We start from the raw sequence: 16239 nt of genomic DNA on the forward strand, positions 1-16239 counted from the left end.
ATTATAAATACGTAATAATTGTTACGTGTTATCGAAATAAAAAATGTTAACATTACATTTATTTATTTTAGTATATCAAAATATATTTATTTTGACAATAGTAATAATGAAAAAAGAATGCTCTTGTCAATGAAAATAGTTCTAAATGATGAGCTATTGCTATATTAATAGATCTGTCTACTATATTAAAACATATGAGATTAGATACAAAGTCGCATCACTCTTTGTCACTTTCGATTTCTTACGATGATACCATTTACAAAAAACTAATTTGTTCAAAATATTAAAAATTAAATAAAATCATAAATTATTTCACTATTAGTGGACTTTCAAAAATCAACGCTGTGAAAAAACTTTCTTACACTACTGTAACTTATTCTGAGTGGGAATCACATTCAGCATTACAAATAGGTTTTAAGTTTAAAGATGAATATAGTACACATTTTTATATAATAAATTATTCAGTATGATATAATACTGAATAATTTATTTCATCATGATTATTACTCGCAGAAATAATAAATTAAATCAATATAATATTTCCAAGATTTGGTAAATTTCTATATGGCAATCTGATTTTGAAATGTCAATTTTATTTAAGGTTATTAATTTCGCAATCACGACTATAACAATCCAAACGAAATGTTATGTAGCAAATTTAAACAAATATTCTATAATAAGTCCAAGTTGAATGATAAAGTGCAATATTTTTTAATATCTTCGCGGTTATCGAAGCGATGTATGTTGTTAGATAGTTTATTGACAATATCTAAAGGTGAACGGAGTATGTCGTATTTTCGTCTCTCACTCAAAGATTTGCGTGTTACGAGACTGTGGAATGCTTGGCGGCGAAGTTGTTTTGTTAACGCTGTGGTCAAAAGATGTAGGAAGGATGTGAACGTACGGGAAATGATACAAACATTCAGGCATGCGATTCTGCGGCCGAGACGAACACTATTATTGTCGGCTACAGCTGCGTATAATAGTAATCGTTCTGAAGACAGTGAACCACAGTCTAACTGCGCAAAAAGTATTACCGACGAAGAACTAGAGGTATATATATATATATATGTTATTATTGTAAGTTGTTACCCATGACTTTGACTGGGTTTCTAGAGATAAAAGGTCGCAACTATGTCATGATACAAACAATCTTCATAGCAAATTTGTTTAATATTATAGTTAGTTGTATATAGTTAGTTGTATAAAGCTAACAAATATGTCGACAAACAGACTTTCACATTTATAACATTAGTCTGTAAATAATATAAGTATAATAGGTATACATTACACTACTATAAATCTAGAACATTTTATAAATTAGTAATTTTGAATTTTTGTAAATATTTTAACAATAATATTTACTGCACTGCTACTCTAAAATTCAAATTAATTTAGTGACTCATTTTTCTTTTGTTACATTAAATATAATAGTTTTAAAAAAGTTTATGAAGTTCCTTGATCAACTGTAATTAGTAAGTCATAAAAGATATGAACAGATCTAAAATATTACTGCAATCATAAAAACAAACTCCATCAAAACCAATGCATCCATATGTAATGGAGATATAATGTCATAGAGAAAAATAACATGGAGATTAGAAGATTAGAAATTGGAAAGCTTTTAATGGATATATATTTACATATTATATAGATAAGATAACAAAAACAAAAGCATTGACTTTATACAATATGTAAGGTTTTTATTCATTTGTAAGTATTGTTTGTTACATTAAATATATACAATAAAAAAGAGGATGCCAATTCAATTATTTTTTTTATTTACTTTTTTTTATGCTATATTTACATAATATATTATATTATATATGTATTATTTATCTATACATATAAATAAAATCGTAGTGTCTGTTTGTAATATTGAAATAACCGGTTTTTACTACATGCATATGAATATAAATACGGTACATAAACAAAAATAACATTTTTTACAATTTTTGTCTCTCTGTTTGTCTATTTGTTCCGCCTAATCTCTGAAATGGCTGGACCGGTTTTAACGGGACTTTTTCTGACAGGTAGCTGATGTAATAATAGTATAAGGACTAACTTAGGCTACTTTTATTTTAGAAAAGCAAAGTTAAATTCCATGTGGATGAAGTTGCGGGTACAGCTAGTATGATAATATGATGTATGTTGTTGTAGTTCATGTATGTAGGAAATAGTTAGTACATATTTTCAGGTTGTTTGTCACTTGTTTGTCACTCTAATTACATGAAAAAAATTCATTTCCTGATTTAAAATATTTTTTTAGGCTGTATTATCAGAGTTGGATGGTATTGTCCAACTATCCAAGAGGACCCTGTTCTGTACAAGTTGTGGGAAACGATTGGTTGTTGACAGAAAACATCCTGGTGTTCAGTATTGTGTGTGAGTATACATATATATTTCTTAAAACTCATTTTATTGAAAAAAAAAATCATGGTATAAAGGCAAAGGTAATGCTAGAAGCATTTGTCAGTCTCAATGGTCTAGTGGTTTAGTACACTGCCTTACTATACGATGGTCATGGGTTCGATTCCTCACATGGTACACACATTTGTATTCATGAGTATGATTGTATCAGTCTCGGTATTTTCTATGTATAAAATGTATTTATTTAAAAAAATGTATCCATGTATTTATATCAGTTGTCTAGTACCCATAATACAAGCTCTGCTTAGCTTGGGACTAGATGACGTTGTGTGAATTATCCTGAGATATTATTATATTATAATTATTATAGATGATTGAGTTTTTAATAATAATTAGAATGGAAGGGAATAGATATTGCTGTGTATATTATCCATCCTTATTACAGAGCCACCTTAATATTTATTTATGGCCTTTATGTCTTTAGACAAGCTGATGTAGTGAGGCAGTGAAATAGAAATGCACTGCCTCACTACATCAGCTTGTCTAATGACATAGGCCTCCTCCAATAGACTCCATGTGCCTCTGTCTAACGCTAACCTTAATGTAACAAGCCTCAATATAATGATTTAGTCTATTTAACAAGTACCTCGTAATACGTAATGAGCAATTCAAGAGCATATGGACAACATACACTATGATAAGAGTTTACATTGCGAATTTCTTTCGAACAACCTCTTTATTTATAATTATTTTTAAACTATAAAAATAAGTGAAAAAACTTCTTAGTAACAAATGTTATCAATACAAAACCATTATATAAGGTTTCCACCAATAAATGACCCTTGATCCCATAGTATGTGACTATATCACGACATGTTCTAGTTTATAATAAAAAAAAATATACTTTGATTAAATTGTTTTCATTAATGGAAGTTTTGCATACATAACAACAACACACAACTCTTAAAGGTCTCGGTGATCTAGCGCGGTGTTTCCCAATTAGTGGTACGCGTACCCCCAGGGGTACGTGGAGTTGGATCAAGGGGTACGTGCGGCTATCAGTACAACAAACATACACACACACTCACAATTTCTCACATTTATAATATTAGTGTGATTGCTACAATAAGGGGTACGCAAGGTTTGAGGTTTTTTTTGAAGTGGTAGGCAGCAAAAACTAATTGGGATCCACTGGTCTAGCGGTTTAGCACACTGATTTACTTCTATTCGTCGCGGGTACGATTCCTCACAGTGCAAACATTTGTATTCATGAGCATGATTGTTTGTATCGGTCTGGGTGTATTCTATGTATATTATGTATGTATTTACAAAAATATGTCTAAGTATTTATATCAGTTGTCTAAATACGCATAACACAAGCTCTGCATACGGCGGGACTAGATGGCGCTGTGTTAATTGTTGAGGGTTATTTATTTATTTATAAGAAGATGAGTATGTAATGTTGGAGTGAATAATAATACAGTGCAACCTTCATATAACAAATCTTAGATCAACCTAACCTCAATATAAAAACCTTAGTTTAACAAATTACTTGATATTACGAATATTTACATGTTCCCTTCTGATTTGTCATATTGAGATTGCACTGTATTAATGTATGTGTTTTTTTCGGACTACTCTAATGCTATTGACCGCAGCTGGCCTTCAACTAACGTTGCCAGCTTCATCTGACGTAAGGGCATCGGAGTGCAGATGGCACCCGCGGAAGGCCTTAGAAGCGGCTGAAGTCCAACTCCCGCCTGACGAATACGACTTTAGACTGAGGGCACTGTTAGAAGTTCGATCCTCCGCTCAGGCCGTCGTAATTTTAATCCCCGTTTGATTTAGATGAGATTAGAGGGTGCACCCTCTGATCGATCCCTCGGAAGATTGATCGGAGAGGAAACTTTAAGCAATACAATATAAATAAAGTTCATAACAATAATTTAATCACATCTTTATAGGTGTAAAGATGGTCCCCACCAGGACGTGTCGTCAGACGGATGGATGCCGTACATGGAAGCCGAGGATGTCATCATATGGCGTAAGGAGTACAAGCCAGGCCAGGGATTGTATGCGTACAAAGGTAATTCAAATATATTGACTTAAAAATTTTAACTGACACACGACACCCATTCGAAAGGGGATCGAAATTTGAACCCCCTAGAGGTGCAGTCAGGAGACAGGCAGAAGTTGGTCTTGAAGCGCTAAATAACTTCTGCGGGTTTGGACATTCCCCTCTGCACTCACTTCTTCGGCCTGCGGCCACCCTTACCTCCGATGAAGTAGTAAAGCTACGGCTACAAAACATTTGTATGAGTATGTATGTCTCATACTCACAAGTATGATAGTTTGTATTGGTCTGGGTGTTTTTTATGTATAATATATGTATGAAAAAATATCTATGTATTTGTATCAATTGTCTAGTACCCATAACACAAACTTTAGCTAGCTTAACTTGGGTCTAGATATATATATATATAGCATCAATTGTCCTGAGATTATTAATATTGTTATATACTTATATTTTCATAAAAACAATCGATTTCTATTCTCATCGCGACTATAAAGATTCCATAGTTAGAGTATGTTTGCCGTTGTAATATACATATGTACTATATATGGTCGCAAACATTGTGTTAATTCTGTTAATAATATAATTAGCCTTGAGTTGATAATTAACTTACTTAATATGTAGGAAATACCTTCAAAACGTACGCTCATGTATGCAGAGGAATGGATAAAGATATTGACTATTTTGTTTATGGTTGTTTGCACATTAATTCCGAACTTAAATTAAAGGATAATTATTTGTACCGGACATTTTTTTTATGAAAATTGTAGCATATATCTTGCTATCTTACAAATATTATAAACGTAACTATTATTTGAGTATGGATGGATATGTACCTACTTGTAATATTTCTGTCAAAACTAGGGAATTCTCCCATTAGTTTACCTCTCCAGATAACATAGATTTAAGTTCTGTGTAAAGTCCACGTTACAACTCTGCGTCGAATGTACGCGTTAGTAATGCGTACGTGTATCCATCACAAAAAGAATTACAAATATCATAAAAATAAAAGTAGACTAAGCTGTACGGTCTAAGGATCTTTGCCTGTTCCATCATTGAAAATGAGATAGACGAATAGGGAAAAAAATATCGCTATAATATAACATTTTCAACTCCGTATTTTCCTCACAAAACCTTGGATACCTCTCACTTATAAAGTACATCAGATACCTCTGCTTCAGATGTTATTTCGGTGTGTACAGTTTACGGTCGGTACAAGGAAGTTCGGGCGCAGGACTTCGCCGCTGTGCAGGTGGACGGCGCCTACCGTCGAGTCTGGGATACAGCCGTGGCTGCCCTCAGCGTGGTGGAACGCCGCGCTAACGGACTCCGAGACCAGGCTGTGCTGCATTGGGAGGTGCTGTGGCCGGTGAGTTCTTGAAATTTAAATTCAAAAATCATTTATTCATGTGGGACATTTTAGCCGCATATGAACGTAAAATTTTTTATGTTATATTTTTTTTCCTACCGTCCAGTTTAGTATATATTTAGATCCAATTGAGAAGAACTGGCAAGAAACTCAATTCAATTGCATTGCTTATATGACGTCATTTCTGCGTGTATTTTTTAATGGATGACAATGGAATTGTGCATCCACCGCATAAGCTGAGCATGAGGTTAGATCAGGTAGTCCATCATAACAAATTTATCATGATGGTTTCCAGGGGTACTGCTTGGAGGTCAGCCGGACATTTTTAAGGGATGTTAATAAATGGAGCATTCACTTGCGCTAACGATTTAAGCAGGTGGGGCACCAGTGCACTTTGATAGGATGAGCATGTGGTCAGATCAGTTGGCCCATCATGACAAATTGAAGTGGAATTAAACAAAATTGTATATACACAAATTAAATATTGTATTACTAGCTACTCACCCGGGCTTCGCACGGGTGTACATGTATATATATAAAACCTTCCTCTAGAATCACTCTATTTATGAAAAAAAAACGCAAAAAATCCGTTGCGTAATTATTAAAATTTAAGCATATATTGAGACGGACAGACAGCGACAGCGACTTTGATTTATACTATGTAATGATGATTTATTATATTTCAGAGATTATTTGCAAACAGAGACTACGTATATATCAGGCGCCACAAAGAATTCGATTCAACGACCGCATCCGATTCACACATGCAAACTATATTCGATTCACCCCCCACCACGACGTCTCATACACACATCGACACGGAACGACCCAGCGTGCACTCGAAAGCGAAACGGAAAGCTATGGAGAACTACGAGAGGGAGAGAGACGGCAGTCATACGAACAAAGTGTACGTGATAATGTCGCGGTCGTGCGAGCACGAGGAAGTGCCGGAGACGAAGCATGCTATCCGGGTGTCGGAGTACTGGAGTCATATGGTTGTGAAGACGCTTAACGGCAATGATAAGGTAAGAGAGGTTTTACCAAAGTGAATTTAATGATTAGGTAAATGATGTTTCACCAAGGTGGACTTAATGATTAGGTAAATGATGTTTCACCAAGGTGGACTTAATGATTAGGTAAATGATGTTTCACGAAGGTGGACTTAATGATTAGGTAAATGTTGTTTCACCAAGGTGGACTTAATGATTAGGTAAATGATGTTTCACGAAGGTGGACTTAATGATTAGGTAAATGTTGTTTCACCAAGGTGGACTTAATGATTAGGTAAATGATGTTTCACCAAGGTGGACGTTTTTTTAAGGTCGTCCGTGGGTGACCCTTCAAAACAGTGCACAATATTGCACTGTTTTGAAGGGTATTGTGCTGAAATTAATCAATTTAAATAATAATAATTCATACAACTCTATCTAGTCCCAAACTAAAATGTTATTTATAGTTACAATTTTGTAAATATTATTATTATTATTAATATTATAAACGCGAAAGTTTGTGAGTATGGATGGATGTTTATTTTTTTTTCAGGCGTAAACAACTGATAGGATTTTTATAAAACTTTACATTGATATACCTTATACATCAGAATAACATATAGGCTATATATCTCACGCTAGTGAAACCGCGAACAGCTAGTACATACATAATATACACAGACACTCAGAACAATACAAACAATTTTACTATATGAATTAGGTACATGAATGTTTGCATCGTACAAAGAATCGAATCACGACAATCAGAAGTACGGCCATGTGCTAAACCGCTAGACCACCGAGGCATTCCGATTGGTTCATTTGGTTGTTATGTCCCACCCTCTTCTGAGATGTACAATAAACAACCTGACGGATAAATGAGTGAAGGTGGAAGGGAATCGTTAGTATTGCAGCCTGATGACCCCATGCCAGATTGACCGCCACCTGGAAACCATCGTGATAAATTCCTGGTGAATTTATCACGATGGGCTATCTGACTTGACCTCAGCATCTCATGCTCATCTTATTATCCTCCACTGGTGCCCCGCCAGCGTATGCCGTCAGCGCAGGCGGGGGAACCATACCATTATCATCCATAAAAAAACTGGACGTATATCGGAGGCCTTATTTGGTGATCGTCAGGCGGGCATGGAGTTCGTGCTGACGTACTACGACGAGCCGGCGGTGGGCGGCCTGCCGTGCGGAGTGGCCACGTGGGCCACGGGCCGCGCCGCGCCCGCCTACCTGCTGCGCATGCGCGCCGCCGCCGCGCACTACGCCGCCTGGCGCGCCGCGCGCACCCACCAGGTACACTCGGACACGTGACACGTGACACGTGACACGTGACACGTGACACGGACACGTGGGCCACGGGCCGCGCCGCGCCCGCCTACCTGCTGCGCATGCGCGCCGCCGCCGCGCACTACGCCGCCTGGCGCGCCGCGCGCACCCACCAGGTACACTCGGACACGTGACACGTGACACGTGACACGGACACGTGGGCCACGGGCCGCGCCGCGCCCGCCTACCTGCTGCGCATGCGCGCCGCCGCCGCGCACTACGCCGCCTGGCGCGCCGCGCGCACCCACCAGGTACACTCGGACACGTGACACGTGACACGTGACACGGACACGTGGGCCACGGGCCGCGCCGCGCCCGCCTACCTGCTGCGCATTTTATTATTATGGGGTCGTCCGCTGATCCTTTATATGGACCGCTGGGTACGGGCCCCGAGCTTACGCTCTTTACCCGAGCATACTGCTGGGGTATACCACCCCAGCGTCGTTCGTTTACCGGCCGGCCTGCCGGCCGACCGGAAGCCGGCTGCTTCCCAGCAGCCGGCTGAGGGAGTCGTGTGAGTGGGACTCTATAAGTCGCTCGCCGAGCCGGCTTAACGCCGCCACGTCACGTAAATGACGTGATCACTCGGTGGAGAGTAAGTCGCGCGGGAGCGCGCGAGTGGCGTCCGGTGGGCGCGCGTGGAGAGGGGCGAGGTCGCGCAGGTGCGCTTCGCGCCCGCTGTCCGCGCGCGAGAACATCGCGCGCGTCAACCGGACGACGAACTGCTCCACCGATGGGACCTTGAGATCGCGGGCGATCACGTCATTACGGACGTACCGTCCGGCATTTGTGCACAGACGGAGGGCGGCGTTCTGTTGGACCTGCAGTCTCCGCCGCTGTGAGGCCGAGCACAGTGCGTACCATGCGGGGGCGGCATATGTGAGCCGCGAACGAATGTAGGTCTTATAAATGCCTACTTTCGTCCGCAGCTGCAGCCTGGATTGCAAGACCGGTCGCAGCATAGCGCGCGCGGCCTTGGCTTGGGTGACAGCCCGGTCCACCTGCGGCGTCATACGCAGCGACCGGTCGATTTCCACCCCTAGGTAACGCACTGTGCGCTCCCACTGGATGGGCTGGCCTCTCAGTAAGAGGGGCGGCGGGCATTTGCACCCGGGGCGGGTAAGCAGCGCCACCGTTTTACCCACGTTAACGGTGGTACGCCACTTATCCAGCCACTCGGGGAGCAGGTCCAACAGCCGCTGCATTTTGCGAGCGGCTGCGTAGGCTCGGCGAGACGACGTAAGAAAGGCACTGTCGTCGGCGAAAAGAGCGAGGACGACATCCCTCTCTCCCTCTCGGAGCTCATCCCTCAAGGTGGGGATGTCGTCTGTGTACGTCGCGTAGAGCGCTGGCGAAATGCAGCTGCCCTGCGGGACTCCGGCGGCAATTGGGCGTGTGGTAGAGTCACAGTTCTCGACCGAAACATAGAAGCTCCGGCCCGAGAGGAACGAGTCCACTACTCGCACGTATGCTGACGGCGTGTTGGTGTCGAGCAACTTCGACACCAAACCGTCGTGCCACACACGGTCGAACGCCTTCTCTATATCGAGAAATACGCCGACCGTGTAGTGGCCGCGGTTGTGCTCGACAGCCATATGGTGGAGCACGCGCGTCAGCTGCAAAGTCGTCGAGTGTCCGCCTCTGAAACCGAACTGCTCGTCGCGAGGCGACAGAGTCGGTCTCAGGCGGCGGAGCAGGAGGCGCTCGAACGACTTTGCTACGTGCGAGAGCAGAGTGATGGGCCGGTAGCTTGCCGGCAGGCGCTTGTCCTTGCCGGGTTTCGGGAGGACTATGACTCTACCCAACTTCCAGTTGGTAGGGAAGTGGCCGGTCCGGAGTATGCCGTTGTAGAGCCTCGCTAGACACGCTAGGGCTCTACGGGGCAGCTGTGCGAGCGCTGCGGTGCTGATCCCGTCCGCTCCGGGCGCTTTGCGCTTCGGCAGGCGGCTGACGAGCCGCCTTACCTCGCCGGGCGAAACGAAGCTCACTTCGTTTACGTCCGGCGACGGAGCGGTACGGAAATCGCATACGCGACGTACGACTCGCTCGTGGTGCTCGACGACAGTGCTGGGTGCGTCGGCGGCTGTTGGATTGGCCGTGAATTGCCCCTCCAAGTGCTGTGCCAGGATTTCTGCCCGGTCTTGGGCTGCGTAACGACGTCTGCCCGTCTCGTCAAGCAACGGGCAGAAGGGGGGTCGTGCATTGGTGAGCTGTCGATTGAGTTTGTGCAGGTCGGTATCGTGTTCGCCGGCCCGGGATATGACACCCTCCCAGGCGGCTCCACGCCAATCCCGCACTCCCTCCGACAGCTCTGCAGCCAAGCAGTTGAGCTCACGCTTGACCCGCGGGCAACGGGTTCGGGCCCATAGGCGACGGAGATTCTTTTTCCGGGCGAGTTTTTCGCGCAGATGGTGTGGCAATTCCTCTCGACGGCGAGAAGCCACGTTTATTGTGGTAGTTGCCGCCTCCACTGCGGTGCGGATTCGCTCCGTTATGAGTGTGGAGGCGGCTTCGACACCCGCTGGCGATGATAGTTCGCCGTCGAGGTGTAGATGCTCCAATTCTGCGCGAAAAACACGCCAATCCATCCGCCGCCTCGACGGTCTCGTCGGTGTGGTGGTGGTGGAGAGGTCAAGCGTGGCTAGAACTGGGAGGTGCTGCGTGTCAAGGTCGTACAGCACCTCCAGTAAGACCGGGCAAGGCACAGCCTGCACTAGGGCAATGTCCAGAACGTCTGGGCTATGTGTGGGATTTGAGGGTACGTGGGTTGGGTGCGCTGGGCCCAACACCTCGTACCCGTGGATCTGCGAATCCTGGAGGAGTCTTCGACCTATCGGCGAGCACAGACGGGAACCCCAAGCCGTGTGCTTCGCGTTTAGGTCGCCCATAAGTAGGGTGGGACTCCTCCCATCCAGAACGTTCCGGACATCGGAGGGGCTGAAATCCAGTCCCGGGGGACGGTAAGCTGCCAGGACCTTCAGTTCCGCGCCGTCGACGTTGATGCTGACTCCTATGGAGCGCATGACGCGGAACTCGGGGCGCTCTAACTCCACGTGGACTACGTCCCGACGGACTAGTACCGCCGTACCGCGGTACGCAATGCCCGCCGGTGACGTTTCGTCGCGTCTATACACGTGGTAGTTAGGCACCCTCAACGTCTCCTTTTCTGTGAGCTTCGTTTCACCCAGGAGTATGATGTGCACATCCTGGGTGCGAGCTAGGAGACGGAGGTCCTGGACTTTATCCTTTATTCCCCCGGGGTTCCAGTACACAATGCGCAGGCTAGTACCCGCCATTTGTGTACTGTTGGATTTTGGCCAATCCATTTAATGCCGCCGACTTTGTGTCCGCGCCGGCCGCGAGCGTTGTTTGCAGCTCCGTCAACAGGCTAATAAGCATGTTCAGTGCTCTGTCGACGGGCGCTTGTGTGAAGGGAGCGGGTGCGGTGTATATCGTTCGCGCCTCTGGGTGTGCGGTCCGTGTGGGGGGCGCGGGAGGTGCGCGTCTTGCGTCCGCCTGTGGCGGTTCGAATGCCACTCTCGGCACGCTATGTGCCGGTGGCGCCGCCCGGCGGCGACGTGGCGCAACTCGTGGACCCTGTGTTGGGACGGCATGCGTGGGAAGGCCCCACCCTTCCGGTGCGATGTGCGCATAGCTTGTAGGGGTGGGATCCGGTAAGAAGGGGATTGGAGTTGAGGCCGTAACTGGCCCATCACCGCGCCTCTTCTTGCCGCGTCTTCGGCGGCGGCGTCTTTTATTTTCACCGGTGTCGGTGCCGCGATGCTTCGGCTCGTTGGCCGGCGCCATTAGGTTGGCGCCGGCTGTTTCCTCGACCGTTATTACGGGAGGAGGGGCCTGGGCGACGTAGGTACGCGGCGCCGCGGTGGGTTTATTACGACGCTGTGTTTGCGCCACGGGCGTTTTTGTCGTCGCGGTAGGGACGGGGGGGCGGGGTTTGATGCCCCTCTGCCGTGCCTCCCTCTTATACACCGGGCATTTTCTGTCGTTGGCCGTATGTGCCTTGGCGCAGTTGGCGCATGTCGGTTTTTGGTCCCTCGGCCTGTCGCAGTTCGCCGCCGGGTGCTCCCCACCGCAGCGAACGCATTTCACAGGCCGGTGACAATTGGCCGATGCATGGCCGAATGCCTGGCATCTGTGGCATTGTGGCAGCACCGATGCCGGCTTCCACGCCTCAACGACGACGCCCCGCATGTACAGGAGCTCATCAGTCGCGTACAAGCGTGTGAGCTCGTCCCTGTCCATGGGGTCGAGTTGGGCGTGGAAAATGCAGCCGGGGCGGCCGCGACGCGCGGGTATGCCCCGCACTAGCCGCACTCCGAACCCCTTCTCCTGCAGTGCCTCCGCAATCTTGTCATTGGGCGTGTCGGCTGGGAGTCCTCTTATCGCCACCTTAGTGGGCAGTTCGGAGGCCAGACTATAAAAGTACCAACTTATTGTTGGGTCCTTTTCGCTGGCCTCTACCAAATACCTTTGGACGGCACGGAATTCTTCGTCCGTCCTAGGTAGGAATCTGACCCCCGTGCCGTAGGGTCTTGCGTTGGGTGCCTCCCCCAGTACGCGCCTGAGCTGGTCGAAGTGGCGCGTCCAGTTAGGGAGGCGTTCTGCCACTATGGGGAGGTATTTTCCTCGCCCTGTGGCGGGTTCAGCGCCTGCGTCGGCGTTCCTCGTCTGAGAGGGGAGGGGCGGAGCGAGGGCCGGGGCAATTGAGGTGGCAGGGGCTGGGGTGGCGGGGGCCGCGGTGGCGGGACCCGCCGCTACTGCCGCGAATGACGGCGGGGTTCGTCGTCGCGGCGAGGGGACGGGGGGGAGCATCGGCTCGGGCGGTTGTGAAACCGCCTCGAGTGCCACATAAGAAGTGGCGTCATATCCACCCCTATCCAATGTGTAGGAACGGGGTAGTGGCGAGGGTGCTCGCGATGTCTCGGGCGACGACGCTGGTGACGGCGACGAGCATGCGTCACCGTAAAAACGCCTGTCTTCCCCTCCCTCCTCGCTCCCGCTATCCGGCGGGGGGGAGGGTGAGCGCGGAGGGGGTGAAGGCTTTCGCCGCACGGTACCCGACTGGGACGGTAGGGGTTGGTAGCCCTTGTCCACAAGCCGGATTCTCGGCGTCGGCGGCGCCTTCACTAGGTCCAGGTCGCGGGGGGGGACTCCTCTACGTCCCTCCGTTTGTCGCCTCTAGCGGGCGAGGTCGGCGACGGCGGTGCGCGTCTCTTAGATGGGCCGGGTTGTGCGCATCTTTCCCCTCTGCCTGGTTCCCGGTCGGCGGCATCATTGCCGCTTCCCGCGAGGGCAGAGGGGGTGCCCTTGGATGCCGGGCGAGCGTGGAAGGTCCCCAGCTCAGTGGCGGGGACCAGCTTGGTCGGGTTCCTCAGATCCCGACGCACGACAGTTCGGGGAGTTCCCCTGTCAGGAGGTTTCCTGGGGGCTTTGCCCCTTTGCGACATCACGACACGAAAGGGGACTGGAGGGGTGGAAGAGGGTGATGTGGGGGCTGGAACCCCACGACGAACCTACCGAAAGGTAGGGAATTCCGCCCTGAAAGGGCAGGTGATCACGCTGTAAGACAGTCGCAAGTGGATTGCAGCAACGAATTTGCGTCAACAAATTCGGTCTGCAATCCTAGCGCGTTCTCTGACTAAACAAAGTACACTTTGTGTAGCTGGATTACGCACTGTATCGCTCTCAACAATTTGCGCAAGTGGGCACCAGTTGCGGGGCTCACTCTGGAGACTCGACGGCGAACCGGAGTCTCACAGAGGATCACACGACCAACGGTAAACTCAACAAGCAACAAATTGGAAAGCGACTGCTGCGCATGCGCGCCGCCGCCGCGCACTACGCCGCCTGGCGCGCCGCGCGCACCCACCAGGTACACTCGGACACGTGACACGTGACACGTGACACGGACACGTGGGCCACGGGCCGCGCCGCGCCCGCCTACCTGCTGCGCATGCGCGCCGCCGCCGCGCACTACGCCGCCTGGCGCGCCGCGCGCACCCACCAGGTACACTCGGACACGTGACACGTGACACGTGACACGGACACGTGGGCCACGGGCCGCGCCGCGCCCGCCTACCTGCTGCGCATGCGCGCCGCGCGCACCCACCAGGTACACTCGGACACGTGCAAAGCACACTCCAGGTTTATATTCGTGTGTTGCACCGAGTGGCGCGTGACCTACCGTCCTTCCATAATATCTACACACGACACCGTCCTCGTCAGCGAACACGACGACCTCATTCAAACTATACCGCGCAATATGACTACCCCGGTCGCCCTTCCGATCGATCCCCCTCCAATTCAAACGAGAATCGAAATTACGACGACCCGAGCCGGGGTTCGAACCCCTAGCGGTGCTCTCATGCCAAAGTCCTATCCGTCAGACGGAAGTTGAACTTCAGCCGTTTACTACGGATAATAATCAGAATTAAATATTATTATTATGATCTGTACACTAAATTCCTATTTAAATATACAAATAAATATACAAACTAAACTAAATATACAAGATCTCTTCTGAAGCTTTAATAATGTAAATCAAGGTATAAAAAAGTAGGATGTTGTAAAATGTCTTTCATCGCATAAGCTGACGAATGCCCACCCGTGCGAAGCAGGTACGGCCAGCAAGTACATAAATATTTAGAAATTGTTTACTTATGTTTCAAACTGTACTAATAGTCAAAGTTTCTTCAGTCATGAACTATTGAATTTATTGTATTGTTTATCAACGCAGGACCTCCCGGATTATATACCGTTCAGTCCAGAGAACACGACACAAGATGGCGACAAGTTGACTGAGAGAATTAAAGAGGAAGATATGGAGGTTAGAGTGCATTACTTTTAAATCTAACATTAGTCGACTTAAGTCGCGTTTTGTTTTCATGCAGGAATGAGTGTATGTAAAGATAAACTAAGAGAAAGATATCGAACGCACCACGCCTACCGCTACGCCTACCGGTCCATCCATTTCAGAAATTAGGCGGAACAAACAGATCGACAGACAAACAGACAAAAATTTTAAAAAGTGTTTTTTTGGTGTATGTACTGTATTTATATTCATATGCATGTGGTAAAAAGCGGTTATTTCAATATTACAAACAGACACTCCAATTTTATTTAGATGTGAACTAAACGCAATAAATAAAACTGTTCAAAATATACTATTTGAAGAAGTGACCGTTTTGATAGAGTTCATGTACTTTATAAAACTATTAATTTCAGTCATCCAGACAAGGCCCAGAACTTGAGAATGGAGATGACTCGACGAGAGACCAGTGTACACAGACCGATGAGGTGCAGCCCCCGCCTGCGACCCTCCGTCGAAGGGAGGTTAAGGTTATGGCTCAGTCATCCACATCCAAGTCCAATGTGAAGTCAGGAGAGACACATGTAAGTTTGTCTTCTGTTATATGAAATAAACTATCTGTACGCGCGACTTCGTCCGCGTGGAATTTAACTTTATTTTTCTAAAATAAAAGTAAGTCCTAAGTTACTCCTTATAACATCAGCTACCTGCCAATAAAAGTCCAGTCATTTCAGAGATTAGCCGGAATAAACAGACAGACAGACAAAAATTGTAAAAAATGTTAATCCACATTACTAACAAACCAATATTAAAAATCATTTACAATATGCACCCTTATACCCTTTCCCCAAAGGAAATATTAAAAATCATTACAAAGTGACTAATATATCTGTGTTTTTGTTTGATAGGGAGCGGTGCAAGAGGGAGACAGCGATAAACCAGAAGAAGACACCAACAAGAGCAACAGTAGCTGGTGGCGGTATCTCTACCCATTCTATTATTTTGTATGAACCAAAGAGTTGATATATATTGTGACCTCATTGTTGTAGTTTTCTGCAACTACACTAGTGTTCTGCCATATTAGTTAAGTGATTCTAAGTACGAGACGAGAATAATACAATATTTTAAAAAAATCGAAAAAAAAAACCACTAAACTCCTAACCGCCATTATACGAGACGACATTATTACAATATTTAAAAAAACTCAAGAAAAAAACATATTACATAGACAGCACTGTACAGCTGTAGACAGGAGTGTATATCGTTG

General features: G+C 46.5%; 1 protein-coding gene across 1 annotated transcript; it reads left to right on the forward strand.

Moving 5' to 3' along the window:
- The first annotated feature begins 627 nt into the window (after positions 1 to 627).
- LOC131850250 (uncharacterized) lies at positions 628 to 15982 on the forward strand. The gene is made up of 9 exons (XM_059200420.1): positions 628 to 1053; positions 2270 to 2385; positions 4335 to 4456; positions 5647 to 5813; positions 6500 to 6838; positions 7946 to 8110; positions 14901 to 14990; positions 15389 to 15556; positions 15881 to 15982. The coding sequence occupies exons 1-9, from the start codon at positions 643 to 645 to the stop codon at positions 15980 to 15982; spliced, it is 1680 nt and encodes a 559-aa protein (XP_059056403.1). The 5' UTR covers positions 628 to 642.
- Positions 15983 to 16239: the final 257 nt, after the last annotated feature.

This window comes from Achroia grisella, unplaced genomic scaffold (genome assembly GCF_030625045.1).
Source record: "Achroia grisella isolate CSIRO2021 unplaced genomic scaffold, CSIRO_AGI_Agris_v1 utg719, whole genome shotgun sequence".
Classification (NCBI taxonomy): domain Eukaryota; kingdom Metazoa; phylum Arthropoda; class Insecta; order Lepidoptera; family Pyralidae; genus Achroia; species Achroia grisella.

What these genes read in the sequence shown, in the direction of transcription:
- LOC131850250 (XM_059200420.1), top strand. Translation starts at nt 643, where the DNA reads ATGTTATGTAGCAAATTTAAACAAATATTCTATAATAAGTCCAAGTTG. An exon ending in GGGATTGTATGCGTACAAAG is followed by an intron (nt 4,457 to 5,646) that starts GTAATTCAAATA and finishes CGGTGTGTACAG; the next exon opens with TTTACGGTCGGTACAAGGAA. An exon ending in ATTGGGAGGTGCTGTGGCCG is followed by an intron (nt 5,814 to 6,499) that starts GTGAGTTCTTGA and finishes ATTATATTTCAG; the next exon opens with AGATTATTTGCAAACAGAGA.